The sequence below is a fragment of the Mesocricetus auratus genome, unplaced genomic scaffold (genome assembly GCF_017639785.1).
Source record: "Mesocricetus auratus isolate SY011 unplaced genomic scaffold, BCM_Maur_2.0 Super-Scaffold_100022, whole genome shotgun sequence".
Classification (NCBI taxonomy): Eukaryota; Metazoa; Chordata; class Mammalia; order Rodentia; family Cricetidae; genus Mesocricetus; species Mesocricetus auratus.
Genome location: NW_024429203.1, coordinates 4,585,480 through 4,603,714, shown reverse-complemented (window position 1 = coordinate 4,603,714; position 18,235 = coordinate 4,585,480). Strand labels below are relative to the sequence as shown.

At 44.3% G+C, this 18,235-nt stretch overlaps 1 protein-coding gene across 3 annotated transcripts in view; it reads left to right on the top strand.

Moving 5' to 3' along the window:
* The first annotated feature begins 4,984 nt into the window (after nt 1-4,984).
* The window catches only part of Dpy19l1 (dpy-19 like C-mannosyltransferase 1), a 93,975-nt gene continuing 80,724 nt past the window's right edge, over nt 4,985-18,235 (top strand). For 2 of the 3 annotated variants that reach the window (XM_021232072.2, XM_013119363.3), the window contains exon 1: nt 4,986-5,418. In XM_021232072.2, the coding sequence (XP_021087731.1) occupies nt 5,127-5,418 (292 nt within the window). In that variant the 5' untranslated portion in view covers nt 4,986-5,126. Of the gene's footprint in view, nt 5,419-18,235 lie in introns of all 3 variants that reach the window. The other variant, XM_021232073.2, reaches the window with a different exon arrangement.

Genomic DNA, 18,235 nt, shown 5'->3' with positions numbered 1-18,235 from the left:
GTGAGAGGAAGGCTTGGGATTCTGGCAAGGAGTTCACAGAGGCATGTTAGCAAGTTCTGGTCCAAAGAGGCTGGAGGTGGACTCTTGTCTTCCATTATTCCCAAGATGACCATCAGTATGGGTGAGTCACAGCACTCTGGATGTTGTCTGATCCAGGCAGATCTGGGAACACTGAAAGCCACATTGGGCTGTGCATTCTAAGCATTTTACAGCCCATTCATAACATAACTCACTCAGTCCCTTCATTCCAGATGGTCATATTAAAACATACTATCTGCCAAATTTGGATGAAGGACTTCAGAAATATGCAACCATATCTTCCATGCTGGGGAAACCAACAGAAACAGCTGACCTGAGCAAGTGGGAGCTCACAGACCCCAGTCTGACAGCTGGGGAACCAGCATAAGACTGAACCAGGTCCCCTGAATGAGGGTGTCAGTTGAGGGGCATGGGCAGTCTATGGGGCCTCTGGCAGTGGAGCCAGTATTTATCCCTAGTGCACGAATGGGCTTTGGGAGCCCATTCCCTATGGAGGGATACTCTCTCACTCTGGATACACGGGGAAGGGCCCAGGTCCTGCCCCAAATGATGTGACAGACTTTGATGATCCCCCATGGGAGGCCTCACCCTCCCTGAAGAATGGATGGGGTGAGAGACAGGAGGTTGGTGGGGGGAATGGAAGGAAGGGAGGGAGAGGGAACTATTTGGTATGTAAAATAAGATTGTTTTTAATTTAAATAAAAATTAATTAAAAATATGTGTATCTCTGCTTATTTTGATTTTTTTAACATTTCTTTCTAATGACACAAAACATTTGCCCAGGCTAAATTTCATTTCCCTCCAAAAACTCCTCCATCATTTCTTCTTTTGAATTTAGTCTTTATGTTCTAAGTAACACAATTTGTTGTGTGAGCATATTTTGTCCTGTCTTATTTTGCCTTACCAATTAAACCTCAGGCTCTTCTGGGATAGAGATTGGGCATATGAATTTTTAATGTCTGTAATATGTGCTAAAGCACTTGGGATGCAGTAAGCCCTCAATAATTGGAATTATACTTAGCTTAACAGACATGTTCCTCTGCAACAGTGATTGACTACACACTGTAGTTAAGCCTAATATTAATGAACTCTCAAGGGATCACTCATGAGAACATGAATAGTTTAAATTACAAGGTCAGATACAAGAAAGACATAAGGTAAAATATATGAAATGCAATGAACTAGGAAAACATGTATTTTTCTCCCCACTTTGAGAGGATACATAAAACAAATACAATGGCAGGTTAATGTTGGAGCTTTGCTGAAAGCCAGATGCTACACAGATGGACCTTTTTGCACCCATTTAGGGCTCAGTGAAGTTGCCAGGATTATTCTGGTTCCTGTCTTGGTGGAAGCAGCTGTTGAGCCAGGAAACCACCAGAGTCTAGAACTAACTTTAGGGCACTTCTGTAAAATAGAGGCCAAATGATGTGGCTCGAGAGTAAAAAAATAAACACCAGAGACTCCACATTTGTCTGGTATCTATGAGGGGGAGAACAAAGGGGAAACCAATGGGAGCATTTGGAAGATCCAAACACGAGCCTTTAAATGATACAGCAGAGGCCGTTCCCAGCTCAGCCTTGTCTTCACTGCACTTACTTCCCTCATTACCCAGCTGATGTGTCCCCGATGTCTACACTTAAATTTTCCTAAGCTCTACTTCTCTGCATCGCTTGCCTTGCTAAAGCTTTATGCTTTTAATCTTCTATGTTTACTTCATCCTTGTATATTCCATCACTATGCCTAAAGTACACACAAAGTCTTTTCAATTCAAAGCCTTTATTTCAATGGCAAAAGTTTAGTTTTATAGCAAGGAAGGGATTGTTTTTGCTCAGGGATCGGACTTGGATCCTTTCTTGAGTAGTAGTTCTTTCTGGTTCCTGGCTGTTTGTCTCAGAATAGTATTTCTGTATTGCCAGTGTAGGAACTATCTTTCTGGTATATCATTAAAGCATAGAAAGAAAGTATAGTCAAGAACTGCAACACTAATGCTTAATTTAAACTCATTATAACCTTTTATAGATTCATGGGATCATGCACATTTATTTAATTAATAAAATGTAGCTTTCAGTTTGTCAGGTTTTTTGGGGGGGGTTACTGTTTAAATATGCACCACTTTGTGGCAGACACTATGTAAGGCTACTGAGAACAAACTGTGTTCTGGCTCTTCTGGATTTTATGAAGATGAAATCGAATCTGGCATAACTCAATGATCAGCTCTGTCATCTTCCCCATGTGAAACATCCTCCCTTTGTGGACACGGCAACAGGAGTGGCCTGTTTTTTTTTCTGTCTAGGCTTAATAATTCATGAAATGGACATTAATTTGTAAAGCTCCTGTGAGAAGCAGGGCACCATTCAGTAAGGGATCTACAGCTTGGATCTCAGAAACCCAACATCCAAGGAGATGAGGACCACTGAAGCCGAGGACAGACCTTTTTCTCTTGTCTTAGAGTATCCTGGAGTGTCAGCTCAAGTCTCTGGCAGAGCAACTCATCCTCTTCTTCCTGGTCATTACCCAGTGCTCTGAACACTTAGAACAACTGCTTTGGCCAAGCGCCTTTGAACCTTCACAGAGCAACAGCTTCAGCGGATGTAATTGTTAGAAACTTTCTTTCTTCCTTTCTTCTTTTTTAAGTTTTGCAAACCTGCCAAACTTGTTAGTAGATATTTTTATTCTCCTTACCATAGGAAGGGGAAACTGGATTCAAAAGTGAAGGGTACGGATAGACGGATAGGACAGTAAAGCCAGAAATCAGAGCAGGTACTTTGACCTGGTTCTATATCGATCGCTTTCCTTTTTTTCTTTTTTGACAAAGTATTGCTATGTAGCACAGGCAGGCTTCAAACTTGATATTCTTTTGCTTCACCTCACCCCAAAGTGTTAGGATTGCAAGTATGCACCACAGTGCCTGTTAAAAGTACCAGTTTAAAACAGAACCAAACCCAAATCAAGCAAAATCCCCCAACTGCTTGCACAACACCCTGGTTTGAGGTTTCTCACAGGTTTGCTCATCAGAGAAGAGGAACTAAGATCTGCCCCAGCCTTAAATGGTCCTCTTTCAATGGAGCAAATTTTCAGCCAAGTTTTGAACTTGGGCCCTTGTTGCAGTTGAAGATGAGTAGGAAAAAGATTTGGTTTCTTCCAGAAACTCAAACCATGTGAAGAAGGTGCAAGAGTCAGGGGGTGTCTTGTTATAAATAATTGTTTGATTATGCTATTTCCTGTACGCATTCATTTATCCAACAAGAAGGTCATCCGTAGAATGGTACCAGCTCAAGGGAAGGTTTTTCTCCTCCCCCACCAGTATCATTAGGAAGCAAGCACGCAAAAATTGTTTTCTTTTTGTAAGCGTTTTGTTTAACTTTTTTGCTCTATTTTGATCACCTCATCCTCCCCATTACCTACCCAATTTTCTTCCCTCACTCTTAAATGACAAAAGCACAAAAATGGAAATTAGAACAAGCAAAAGACCAGTATGACAAAAGAGCCAAAACAATTTGAAACAAAAACCCGATAAAACATAACCATAGAGATCGTTTTCTGTTTGGCCAGCTACTCCTGGGTATGAAGCCTGCCCTGCACTGACACTTTATTGGTGAAACTGATTGAGAGGCAGTCCTTAACTCTCCACATCTGAGAGACAAACAATCCAATAGTGTAGCTCTATGAGTTTCCTAATTAATAAATACACTAGTGATATTGTTAGTATCTTTGACAGACACTGAGCAAAGTTTCTTTTAATCTGGTGGGTGATAAATTCAGTATAACCCCAGAAGTAACATTAGATTGACCGGATATCTTGTTTCACAATACAAGCCTTATGTATGGCACTGTCAATCATTTTTTACAGAAGTGTCTTAAAGAGTTGTTCCTTGTTTGGATACATAATTTAATATTCAAAATCAGTTAACTTACAAATGGTATTATAACGCTAAGTCCTTTCACAAAATCATTTCTTTTTGTCTGGATTAATGAATTCTGATATTAAAAAAATCGTGAGCAAGAGAAGCCACAGCTACCTGAAACCCTTGTTAATTATAACGGAGAAAAGCAGAAACATATGCCTTGATTTCCAAAATCCAGACTTCTTGGAACAAACTCACTAGGATAGGAGCCAAGAAATGAGTCTCTCTACTGCAATTTTCCACAGCTTCATGCAAATACTGCTGGGCTGCAGGCAAGGAAGGTTAACTTGGAACATATTCGGTCTTTTTCTTTCTTTCCTCCAACCCCCTGCCCCCCTACCCCCGCCCTCTCTTCCTTTTTTTCCTTTAAACTTTCCTTGGGATTCATTTACTCCTACATTCTGCTACGAGAAAATTCGTTTTCAAGTCTCGCATCTTAGCAGTTTTCCTACTTTCTAATAAGGAAGGTAGGATGCAGAAGGTAAAAGTAACATGTTGATAACCCTTGCTGACAGTCCCTTTTCATTTATGGCTTTAGTTTGGGTTCCTATCTAGGCTTTCAGTTTACACCCATCAGACACAATTTGAATCTTTCGTCCAGCTCCAGCTTCTCATCCGTGAACCAGAAGCTTGCTGCTTTGAACAGCGAGGCCACACTTTACCCCATTAGTTTCACGCACAAGCCTAACGCACAGAACTCCGGAGAGGACGCACTGAGCCCTTCGGTGGCCACCCCACTCCCTCCCAGCTAAACACAGCGCCAGGGGTCCTCACTGCCCGACCGCCTGCCCCGAGGGCGCACGGCCGTTTCCGGGAGGTCGTCCACCCGGCTCCCCCGGCCGCCGGTCCCGCCCCGCTCGCAGCCCGCGCGTGCGCGCTTGCCGGCCGAAACGCGCCTCGGCGCGCGCTCTGGAGGGGCGGGGCCGCGCCGCTCCCGCAGGTTGTCCCCGCCCCCGCCCCGCGGCGTTCCGTTGTCGCCGTGGCAACCCGAGAGCGGCAACGGCGGAGGCGCGCGAGTCCGGCGCCGCCTCCTGGCCGCCCAGCAGTAGGCAGCGGCCGCCCGGCCCGCGCTGTCCCCGCCTCCTGGCCCGCCCTCGCCGGCCAGAGTGAGCGACCGCCAGTCCGCGGATCCCGGCTGCCGTCCGGGTGCGCGCAGCTAGCGGGCGCGACTATGCCAAGATGGTCCTGCAGGCGCGGAGCAAGCACCGGGACGCGGCTTCCAGGCCGCCCCGGCCGGCCCGCGCTTCACCGCCGCCACTGAGCGGGGCATCCGAGGTGGGCGCCGGGGAGCCGGGGCCGGAGCGCGCGCCGCCGTCGCCCGGGCGCAGAGGCGCGCCGGGCAGGAAGGGGCCCCGCGGCGAGACTGCTGCTCCCGCCCGGGACGGCCTCGCGGGCCGCCTGGCGGCCGGGCTGCGCTGGGCGCTGGGCCTGCGGCGCGGGCGCGGCCGGACCTGGAGCACGCTGCTGCTAGGTGAGCCAGTTAGCAGCCCTCTCCGACTTTTCCCGGGACGCTCCTGCTTCCTCCCTGCTCCTCCCCGCTCCTTCCGGGGGCCCAACTTCGCTCACCCTCCGCCCCGCCGTCAGCCCGGGCTTTTAAAAACATGGCTCGGCGAGCGGGCTGGTCCGCGCGGAGCAGACCCGGCTAATGCCTGCAGCGGCAGTCCACTCTTTGCCGCTGGCTTGGCTACTGTCTGGGAGGATGGCTTGCTTAGGGATGGGAGCGATTCCTGGAGCTCGAAATACTCAGGTTCCTGTCTTAGAAAGTTGCCAAACTTATAATTAAATTTTAGCGTGCTTTTTTTTTCTTTTTGGCCGCAAACACTGCGGGTGGCACTTTGTGGCTTTGTCACTTTCCAGGTTGTGTTGTGTTTTGGATGCCCAAGCTTTTACCTTCCCTGCTGGCACCTCTCTTTCTTCTTCCATGCATCAAATGGATGGATTGTAAATGTGTGCCTAAAAGAAATAGAGTTGAAGCACTCATGGGTGGACCGCCTTTGGGTTCGTTTTCTGATTGACTTTGTCCGATAAGGCAAGTTTATAGAAGTTTGGAATAGCAGGCCTAATTTTTCCAAGTCCCTCATTAAGATCCTGTAATATATTTTGCCGCAATAGATTTTGGCTATTATTTAGTTAGTGGTGATATTTTGTTACTATGTTTTCACTGTTCCTTACGTGTTCGGGGTGCTTTGAGCCTGGAATTTGTGGTTAGATGCACCATTCCGCAAAAATCAGCCTTCCTGTGGGGATAGTCTCTACTTCAGCCACTTAGCTACCAAAAGCCAGGCATGATTATGCGTTTGTGGGTTCAAGAAGATTGGCATTGTTACAAGGATATTATCTCTTTTTATAGTTGGGCCAGGATTAGGCGAATTCATTATTTTCCTCATGCTCCCGTCAGTAGTTAGCCTGAGAACCTGGTTAGTGTACAGGTCAAATTCACCTTGGGGAGGCAGCGTGGTACAGTGGATGAGCAGTTGAAGGCATTCAGAGCTGGTGCACTGTGCTTGAGTTTGGTTTAAGCCTCACTTCGAGGACCTTCTCTGTTACATGGAGTCATCCTATGCCCTACTTACTCAGGGATGTTCTGAGGAGCAAAACTAAAAATTACATGGGTGATGCATGTTTGTGCCTGAAGCATTTAACAGCATCAATTCCTATTGTAAAAGCAAATGCATAATCCTGGTTTTGGATCCCATGACAGAATAGATCTCCAGCTTCGGTGAATGGCTAGTATAAACAGCAATTGTAGTAAAGCTATGGGATTGTTCTTATTTCAGGGAGAGGCAACAATAGATTTTAAATGATACTGCTTTTCTCATATTTATGGTGAATTTCCTTTGGGTTTGCTTACAGCGGATGGCCTGTGTTTGGATTTAGTAATGCCCTTGCAGAAATACAGCTTTGTTCCATATAGCATTTCTCTTGATTTGCTTCGATACTGTAAGCAGAAGTGGCCTGACCATGTCAGACCGTCGTCTTCGGCTTTCCCTGGACAGAGGTCACCAGGCTTGTGGAGTTTGGAGGAACACCACAGTCTTTGTTGTCTTACTTGGCCATCTGTCTTGAGGTCACACAGCACCTGGAGAGAAGGTTCTGCGGAGTGGTCAGGCCTGGGGTGCTGTGCTTGGTTCAGCTCTGGCCCTATACCCTCAAGACTGGTATCAGTAGTGACTCCTTTCTAGCACCATGATGCCAGAGTATCAGACAGGCAGAGGGGTTCCAGCAGTTTCCATGTCTTTCAAAGCTGCTTCATTTTCTCTGCCCCCCCAGTGGATGAAAGTTGTATTTCAGTGGGGACTTTCAAATGGCTCTTTGGTCTTCCATGTTGAGAGACATTGTGTAGTTGCTTGTTGCCTGAATTAGTTGTAGTTGCTCAGCTCTATCAACTACCTATTAGGCTATGCAGGTAGCTTTATTCCTGTTTTAAGAATAAGTATGCTGACTTGAAACTCCATGATAGTGGCACATGTTAGAATTGGCTTGAGTTTTTCTTCATATGTGCTGGGCACTGATAAATCACTTACCAAGGTTGCCCTTTCCACTGTTGGGCAGTGTTGAGCTTTAGTAAGAAGGTATGCTTTACTTATATATGAACTTACTACCTATTCAGTGGTGACAGTGAGGTCTTGAAATGTATATTTTTAGGAGTCTCAATCCACTTGCTCCCAACCACAGGAGGCAGCACTGAAGGGAGAACCTGAAAATATTTTTCAAACTTTCCTGACCATACTATAACATTGCCTGTAACCTGTGCCCACCTCAGAGAGTGCGTCCTAGTACTTAGATGTGTCTGCATAGATTTCAGTGTTCAGGCAGGAAGCATTAATAATTTAGCTATTTTCAGAGTTATGGACAGCTTTGAAGCCACTGAGGTACACTGAACAGTAGGAATGCACTCATGGGGGAGATGTGAGCCTTGGAGAACCAAGGCTTTGTCAGGAGATGTGCTCAGCTGTGCTGAGGGGGCAGAGTTAAAGGCCAACAGGAGCTACTCAGTCTTCCCTCTCTGGGCTCCTGCTTGTAGAGCCTTTCACTGTGAGCGCTACTGAAGAGTCAGCCTCCTGGGACCGGGGTCAAGGCAGAGTAAGGTGGAGAGTGGACACTAACTAGCAAAGGCCAGTCAATACTGCCTTTCAGTAAGTTTTTTTCCCCTTTCCCTCTGTGCTGGTTAATTTTAAATGTCAATTGGACACTTCTTTAGAATTACTGTAAGAGTCTTAGTAATTATGTAGACCTGGTTTGCTGGTAGAGGACTATTTAGACTGTTGACTGACATAAGAAGAACAGTCAGTTGTTGGCTGTGCCATTTTACCCCTAGGCAGGTATTCTGAACTGTCTAAGAGTGGAGAAAGCTGGAGAGGACAAGCAAGCAAAGATGAATCCATGTATTCCTTCTCTCTCTGCTGACTGTGAGCGTGACACTTTGAATTCTTGAGATGACTGCCCGGCAGTAATGGGCTATAGCCTGGTGTTTGAAGCTGCATGGGCCTCTCTCCCTCCCTGACGGCGCTATTTGTCAGGATATTTTATAATAGAAAGAGAAATGAAACAAGGACTTCCTTATTCTCTCCTGCCTTTCTTTCCATACCTGCTGCAAACTTGTTGGGTTTCTGAGCAACGTATTTAACTTTTTGACATTTGGTTTGGGCATGTGGAAGATGGGAGATCTGGATTAGAACAGCGATTCTTAGCCTAAGCTGTACACAGGTGAGATCTGAAAACTTAAAAACATTAGACTGCTTACTTGTATGTAGGGCCAGGAAAATGGCTGTGGGGAAGCACATTGGAGGAAGCAGATTTGGAATGCTTATTTGTTTGTGGTGCTGGGGATTGACTCCAGGACTTCATGCATGCAAGATAAGTCCTGTACCAACCACTGAGGTTTCTAGAAGTAGACTGGCATCACTTGGAAATGGAATTCCATCATGGCTGCAGTGAACTGAAACTGTAAATTTGTACCCCACCTTTTATTTAATTTTTTTCCCATTTATTTACTGTGTGCGAGCGTGCATGTACATGTGTCACATTGCTTGTGTGTCAGAGGAAAACTTTCAGGAATCGTTTCTTTCCTACTCTGTGGGTGCCTAGGCTAGAACTCAGGTTGTCAGGCTTCATGGGAGGCACCTTAACCCACTGAGCCTGCTGCTCTGCAAAATCCACTTCCTTGGTGTGGGTGCATGAACCGGTCAATTGCTATAGTTCCTCTTAATCTCTATTGTTTCCTCAACACTGGAGCCATCAGTTGTCACTTGTCTGATACAGCGTCAGTCTTCTTAATCCACCTGTGTCCTGCCCTTTATCAAATGAGGAAAGAAAGTTCTGGTAGTTGGACAGGGCTCTGTCTCAGGGGTGAAAGTGAGAAATATTCCTATTGAACATGCACCCCAAACATTCTATAGTGGTGCAAGACTGTAGTGTAAGATGCCATTTGTAAAATTATTAAAAAGGTATTGTGGTGGGAAAGAATGGCCCCCATAGGCTCCTGTATTTAAACACAAATGTGTGTGTGTCATTGGGGAGTGGTGCTGCTTGGGAGTTCTTAGGAGATGTGGCCTTCTTGGAGGAAGTGTGTCACTGAGGGTGAGCTTTGGGGCTTCAAAAATATCTAGCCTGGCTCAGTGTCTTTTTCTTCTGCTGCCTGTGGATCCAGATGTAGAACTCTCAGCTCCTTCTCCAGCATCATGTCTGCCTGTGTGCTGCCATGGACTAACCCTCGGAAACTGTAAGCCAGCCGCAATTAAATCTTTCCTTTGTAAGAATGCACATGCCATGGTCATGGTGTCTCTTCACAGCAATAGAGCAATGACTAAGACAGACACTCTTCTACACTTCTGACCCAGCTGCTGTGACAATTGCAACCCCTTTGAGTTTCATGATGTTTTGGGTGAGATCGTCCTGTGTTTTGAGGGACTGTTGTGCGCCTTGCAGGGAGTTTAACAGAGTCCCAGGCTTCTACCTCCTAGATCCTAGTAGCGCTTCTCCAGTGGTAGCAACCAGAGTGCTTCCCAAATACTGGGGCGGGGGTGGGGGTGTCCTGGGCAAACATCACATTGGAACTGCTGCCATCAAGAGTCATGGCTTATGAGAGCCTGTGACTAGCCAGGGACAGGGAGGAAGTCTGTGAAGGTAGAGAGTTGAGTCTGGGTGCTGGGAACTGGACCGGGATGGGCCAGCAGGGTGTGATATGGTGGAAGCAATCTGGTATTTCAGTGCCATACTGCACTGGAAGCCTGTTTCTACACTCCAAAGCTGTTTCTATTCTCCTCCAATGTTTCTCATTATTTCTTTATCTTTAAGATGGGGAAGGTAAGTGCTTTGGTTAGAGTAAAAGAGTAAGTGAAGCCAGGTATTGGTGGTGCACACCTTTAATATTAGTGCTCAGAAGGCAGAGGCAGGTGGATCTCTGTGAGTTGGAGGCCAGCCTGATCTACAAATGAGTTTCAGGACAGCCAGGGTTACACAGAGAAACCCTGTCTCAAAAGCCAAAAAAAAAAAAAAAAAAAAAAGAGATAACACATGTAACATTGATTGTATGTCTGGTTCCTTTATATTTCTTAATTTGAATGCCTGCTGTGCCAGATGCATCCTGGGAAAAAGACATAGACAAGAAAATTGTACTGCCTACTCTGTGGAATTTGCATTCTGGAAGTAAGAAGAGTAAGTGTCTAGTTACACTTTGTAGTGAGTGCATTGGAGGAAAGGAAAGGGCTTCTGTGTGGGAAAATGAGGCAAATGAACAAGGGAAATCCCCAAACCAGGGAGTCCCCACTCTAGTAAAGCCAAGAAAGGCTTTAGGAAAGGGCAAGGCAATGCTGAGCAAGACCGTGGCGTGTTTACATTTTAATTCTGAGAAATCTGTGTTTGGAAGATAAAGCAGACCCTACCCCCGAGGTGGTGCTCTTCCGGGCCCCACAAGGGTTGTTGGCATGAATTAGAGGCATGACTGCAGAGATGGTGAGGTGGGGGTAGATTTCAGCTGGATTTTGGAGGTAAAACTAGTAGAACCAGGGGTGAATTGGCCTTGGTGTGAAGGGAAGTGAGGAGTTCTTCCCCGAGGAGATAGAGAAAGCTGCACAGAAGAGGAACAGGGCAGCTTTGATGGAGAAGGGCAAGGACTGAATCTGGACTACTTGTGAGGTGTTGTGGACATCCAGGGTGAAATTTCAGGTTGGGGGTAGGACAAAAGAAAAGTTGTAAGTGGAATATAAAATAGTAAGTTTTCAGTATTTGAGTAAGCGGCTTCATACTCTGCAAATAGCATCTTATATTGGCTGTGCTTTGTGTCCAGTGCTGCAGATGAACTCATTTAACAGAAGACTTAGGCATGACCATGGCATCACGACTATCATATTCACTGTAAGAGGGAATCTGAGGTACATAGGTGCTTAGTAATTTAACTTGTGCAGGGTCACCACTGGAATTTTTGAGGTCAGGATTTGAACCCAAGTCCCTTGTCTTCTGAGTTCATGCACTTAATTGCTCTGTAGTGGTAGATCTAGTGAGTATGTCGCAAGAGGGCAAGTGCAGTCTGCCAGCCAGTCCTAAGAACCTCAGAATTTTTGTGCAGCACTTTCATCATCGTCCTTGTGAAGTAAGGGGAAAGGGATCTTGCAAAGAGATAGCAGTATGAAGAGTGGAAAGCAAGCAGGTTCCTGGATAGTTTGAGGCAGGAGAGAAGTTGAGTGTGAATCCCTGGGAACATGGGCACCGCCTTCCTGAAGGCAGGCAAGAACTCCCAGCCAGGCAAGCAGCTGTGAGGGCATGCTGTGCTAATTACCGGAATCCCATCAAAGCTGGAGAAAAAGACGGAAATTTGGGGGTTTGAAACCATTTCCCCCCTTTCTAAAGTAGACTTCTGGTTGCTAATTTTTAACAATATTTATAGTCACCTAAATAAGCTTTATTATTAAAAAGGTGCTCTAAGTATGAAAGTCTACCGAACAAAGTGCCCATGAGCCCCGAAACTGCATGCAGTGAGCCTTGTTCAGGTCTTGGAAGTAGAAGGCTGTGTTCTTTATTTGTGATTTGTTCTTTTTCTGATAGTAGGACATTGATACTGAAAGTAGATGAAATTTTAATTATACACACACACACACACCTCTTGCTAAAGTCTGGCCATTTAAAGCCTTATAGTGATATATTTATATCTCTTAATGAGTGTAGAGGTGTATTTCTGTCTCTTGTAAATTTAATTAATGACATTTGCATTTCATAGACTACAAAGCTTATTTTGTATGTATTTGGTTCTAAACTTATGATGGTAGCTCATCTTTTGCCCTTAGTTGTAATTTACCATTAGGACATTTCTAGGACAGAATTTGTTTGTTTTTTTTAGTCCTTCTTTATATTGCTTACTAGTAAACAGAACTTGTAAAAATTTCATCCATTTCTTGATCCACAGCTTTCATCCCATGAAGAAATCTCTCCACTGTGGGTGATCTTTTAAAATCCAATCAAGAGTCATTTAGTAAGAGTATATTTTAAAAGTAGAATTAATTTTGAGAATGCATGAGTCTACAACAGCTGTGGAACAGGCTTTAAAAATACTTTTTATTTTCTCAGCATTATCATTGTTGAATGAAAAAAGACATAAAAGGAGGACCTGACTGCTCCAAAGGGGTTGAAGATTTTTATTGTAGATGTATGGGAGAGCACAGGCAGAGGCAGAGACATATGGATGGGTCCAGAGTGGGCATGACCGACAGACTGAACTGGGCCATGTGAGAAGAGGGAGGGAAGGAGGGAGAGAGAGAGAGAGAGGGAGGGAGGGAGGGAGGGAGGGAGGGAGGGAGGGAGGGAGGGAGGGAGGCCAGGAGGGCAAGAGGCTAAAAGGTAAATAAAATAGTTGAAATGGCTGGGTTATATGAGGAAGGGCAGCTGGGGCAAGTGTGGCCCAACCCCTGGGCTGGAGAGTTCATTGTTGGAGGTGGAATGTACCAGCCAGGATATTGTAATAATTCAAATGTGCATAATTACATGACTGTTCCACCCTCTTTCTCACTCGTAGTAATCATGGTATTGGCCTTGTTAACATGCTTACACAATCCTCACTGTGCTTCTGCTATTTTATTAGCTAAACATTGTTTTTAGAAGACCTTGTTTTTTCATTTCTCACTCATCTTTGATGTCTACAGAAAAGTCCTAGGTATATAGAACTTAAATGCTACTGTTGAGAATTTTGCCTATGGGGACATCATTCTTGAGTTCCTGGGATGCGGTTTGTGCTTGAAGCTAATCAATCATGTTGGTCAAATTTTGGGGCTCAGATCTGAAGGCTTAGACAGCAGTCAAAGGCACATCAGTGGGAGGAGACCTCACATGTCCTGAGCCCTGGTACTTCAGTTTGTGTTTGTGTTCATTTGGAGACTCATTCTGGTTCTGTATCCTCAGGTTCATCCACGTGCACCCCCCCCACTTCTTTGAGTTCACAATTAATTTTTGAAAAATGAATACATTCTGAATTAAAAAATGATGGTTGTTTGGCAGTGTTCTTAAGTAAGATAGTTAATAATTATCATAATTTCTGTACCATTTAAGTTAAATGATAAGCTGGATCTTATGATACCCAAGGACAGTTTGCAATTGGAAGGGGTTTCATTATCTTAACATTAGAATGGTTTATCAGGAAATAAGCTTGTTAAAAATGACTGAAGACTCATAATCTTTCTGTCCCCTCCTCTCCTGAGATCCCTGATCCTTAGGTGAAGTAATTGTGTTGTAGATGTATGTGTATGTATTAGTTGGTCACTTGATATCTGCATTTGATTAGTTGTGGTTTTCTGAAATGGTTTCCATCTTTTGCCAGGAAACATTTCTTTGATGAGGGGTGAGGACTACATTTACATCTGGGTATAAGAATAGTTATTTAGAATATAGTTAGGATTATGCTGATATGGTAAATGCTGGTTATAGATACTCTTTCAAGATCCATGACTTTGCTAGGTCTGGGAAGCTAGGCTTCTAGTGCCAGATGATTTTTGCTTGTTGAGTGGGGCTTAAATCCAATTAGCTGTTGTTTACCACCAAGATACCTGTGCCACTATTGCATATTAGGTATCACTATTGTGCCATGCTGGTTGTTTTTGTTCAGAGGTATCGTAGCTGAATAGGACTATAGGTTACTTTCCTCTCTTGGAAGCTTGCATGGTGCCTTTGATGTCATGAAAACAGTCCTCAGGGAAGAAGCTTTCAGATCAAAAGCATCTTGAATCCTCCTTGTCTTATATCTTGTGTATATGAGCACATATCCCTAACATCATATACATGCAAGTAACTTTATGTGGATCAAGAAGCTTATATTTATGTATTTAGGGGTGTAGGGGTGTGTGTGTGTGTGTGTGCCGTACACACATGCATGGTCATACACTTGTACTTGTCTTTGTATCTCTTCCTGTATTGAAGAGACCTGGGTTCTCCCCTACTGGATTTACCAGATTTTGTAATTTCCCTCTGTGTGCTTAAAAGCACATTATTTGATTGTATAATTTATTTATTCTTAAAACAGTAAAATGGATTGTGTTTTGCCAAGGAGAAGGAAGTTACTTTATGGAAATTACCAGTGTGGGTACCCTTTGATTTAGAAATATTTGTGTTCACATTGTCTAAGGCTAAGACTTTTAAAGGGAGATAGAATTCACTGCCTTTACAATATGTCTTGTGTAATCATGCCTTGCCTACTCTAGTATTTGTACATAAATTCATATTTGCAGTATATGCAAGATGACTTTGTGTGTTTTTCTGTTAAGAATCCTGGTCCCGCTATCTATAGGGTGGCAATGTGTACTTTCTGTGCTCTGTTGTTTTCCATATATTCACTGGAGAACACATCATTTTGTCCTGATTTCTAAGGCATGTCTTTGTGTGTCACTCCACCTTGGCTAATGTGTTCAACATTTTCTTGTCTGAACTTGGACTCAGGGAAGCCTGAGGTCTCTTGCGGGGTTTGCTGTATCCTTGCTTCAAGAGACCTTGGGTCCCTTGGGGAAATAAAAGCCACTAGTTCTTTAGATGGACTCCTGGACCACTTTTGCCTAGTACTGATGAGCAGACATTAGATACTATCATTATAATTAAGAGAGTCTAAGTTTTTTCTTAGCTTTTGTCAATTTTTGCTCAATGCTAAATGTATTAGAAGACTAGAATTAACCACAGTCGATCATCAGCCTGTATCTTACTAGAAGTGTTTTCTTTAAATCAGACTGTGAGTTTTAAAAGCAGTTTTTGCTCTCCATTTTGAGACTTAATTTCTCTATTAGTAAATTGAGCGTGTGCCTTCTTTTCCTATTAAGAATAGAACATTCCCCCCAGTTCCAAAGAGGGAACGAATTAAAGGGACCAAACCTATCAAGGCTTTGAAGTTGTGGGACAGGAAGATAAAAATGGAGATAGGAAATAGGCAGAAATCACTGTTACAGTCACTTTAGAGAGTATGAAGTCCTGTGCTATTGGTAACAGCTGTGGGTCATATATTAAGCCTGGGAATTGAGATAACCAAACTCCCCCTCAGCCCATTCTATACTCTTTGAAAATCGAACTCATAGGCTAAATTAGTGATGTTTTAGAAAATACCAAAGTGTTTCTTCTTAGGATTGGCTTTCTTAGGAGAAGGGAGTTTGAATTTTAACTCTTCTTCATCCTTAAATTTTTTTTGTGACCAAATTTTTAAGTTTCTCACTCAGAGATACCCTTTGAATTTGCATTTTCATGTTTCCAATCCCATTTTGTCACCACTTTCTAGGCCTCTGCATCTTTCCTTAATGAATTGTCATGCTGTTCTAGTCACTGGGTTTGCTATCATAACTGTGCCACTTCTCAAAGCGTGGACTGTATGAATCACTTGAGGTTTGTTAATGATGTGTGACCTGGAGTCCCTGCACCTGTTGAATCAAGCATTCCAAAAGCTGGGCCCAAGAATGCTGTGATGTGGTGGTGTGCTCCTCCCCTGGCTGTGCGCCAAGGCCACCTAGTATGTGGAATGCTGCCAGGGAATGTCCCTGAGCTGTCTGTGTCTACCTCTCTTGGCTGGGAGGCATGGTTATGGTCTGAGATTGAGCATGTCCACCAAGCTACCAGGTAATAGATAACTGCTGGACTCCAGGACATGCAGAGTACTGATGGGGGACACCCCATCCCCCAATATTCACAGTAAACCTCATAAAGAGCACCTGGCCTTTGTCCCAGTCATTCTGTGACAGTCAGCCTTGAGCATGTCCCAGTCATTTGTTTTTTTCTTCTCTTTCTCCCCCTTCCTTCCTTCCCCCCTCTCCTGCCTTCTTCCTTCCCTCCCCAATTTAAATTAGGAACAACCTTGTTTTACATGTCAATCCCAGTTCCCTCTCCCTCCCCTCCTCCCCTGCCCACTACTGATTCCTCCTACCCTATCTCCTTTCTGCTCCCCAGGGAGGGTGAGGCCTTCCATGGGGGATCTTCAAAGTCTGTCATATCATTTGGAGCAGGGCCTAGGCCCTCCCCATGTGTCTAGAGTATCCCTCTATGTGGAATGGGTTCCCAGAGTGCAATCATTCACTAGGGATAAATACTGATCCACTACCAGCGGTCCCATAGACAGCCTAGTCCTTCTAGCTGACACCCATGTTCAGGGGGCCTGGTTTGGTCCTATGCTGGTTTCCCAACTATCAGTCTGTGGTCCATGAGCTCCCCCTTCTTCAGGTCAGCTGTTTCTGTGGGTTTCTCCAGCCTGGTCTTGATCTCTTTGCTCCTCACTCCTCCCTCTCTGCAACTGGACTCCAGGAGTTCACTTTAGTGTTTAGCTGTGGTTGTCTGCTTCTGCTTCTGCTTCCATCAGCTACTGGATGAAGGCTGTAGGATGGCATATAAGGTAGTCATCAATCTCATTATAGAGGAAGGGCATTTAAGTCATCCTCTCCACTATAGCTTTGATTGTTAGTGTCATCCATGTAGATCTCTGGACATTTCCCTAGTACGAGATTTCTCTTTAAACCTATGTTTCCCTCCATTAAGGTATCTCGGTTGTTGCTCTCTTCTAGTCTTCCCCTGACTCAAATCTTCCTGCTCCCTCATGTCCTCCTTTCCCCTCCTTTTCTCCTCCTCCCTTTCTGCTAACTCCCTCACCCTTCCCTCCATGTTCCCAATTTGCTCAGGAGATCTTGTCCATTTTCCCTTCTCCGGGGGACCATGTATGTCTCTCTTAGGGTCCTCCTTGTTTCTTAGTTTCTCTGGTGGTGTGGATTGTAGGCTAGTGATCCTTTGCTACATGTCTAAAATCCATATATGAGTGAGTACATACTATGTTTGCCTTTTTGTGACTGGGTTACCTCACTTAGGATGGTTTCTTCTAGTGCCATCCATTTGCCTGTGAATTTCAAGATTCCATTGTTTTTTTTTTTTTCCACTGAGTAGTACTCCATTGTGTAAATGTACCACATGTTCTTTATCCATTCTTCAGTTGAGGGGCATCTAGGTTGCTTCCAGGTTCTGGCTATTACAAATAATGCGTGTCTAAGGCACCTGATTGGTCTAATAAAAAGCTGAGTAGCAATAACTCGGCAGTAGAGGAATAGGTGGGTCTGGTGGGCAGAGAGAATAATTAGGAGTAGAGGAGACAATGAGGAAGAAAGAGGGAGATGCCTGCGGCCAGCCAGTCAGCCACAGAGTAGGGCGTACAGAATGAAAGAAAGATAAAAAGCCTCAAGACAAAATGTAGATGAAAAGAAACAGGTTAAATTAAGTTATAAGAGCTAGCAAGAAATGAGTCTAAGCTAAGACCGAGTATTGATAACTAATAACAAGTCTGTGACATGATTTGGGAGCTGGTTGGTGGCCCAAAAGAAAGCCTGCTACAAGTATAGGCCTCATCATGGGGGCCATGTACAGAAGTCATGGACTTTCAAGGAGTGGGTGAAGTGCTTAGTTCTGTACATTCAGAAACTGGCTTCATTCTCCAGGACACTTGTTGGTGTCCAATAGGGAGGCCATTTACAGATGACTTCAGCCTCTACAGAGAAGTGCAGGCTGGAGCGTGGATCCTAAACAGTAAGAAGTGGCTGGTACCAGAAATGGTGAATAAATAACTTGTCAAGGTTAATTCAGAAACCTTGTCTAGATGGATATAGGAAGTGCTTTTTACCTTGCAATTCCAGTTTGTCATTTGAGGATTAATGTGTGAGCATGCTTTCATAAAAATTAACTTCAGTGCAGGAATAGGTGATGTTGAAGTTACATACAATTTGGATTTAAAGTACATTTCTTCATGTGTTTATTGATATATGATGCTCTCATCAAATGCTTACAAATGGGAAGGATGGAAC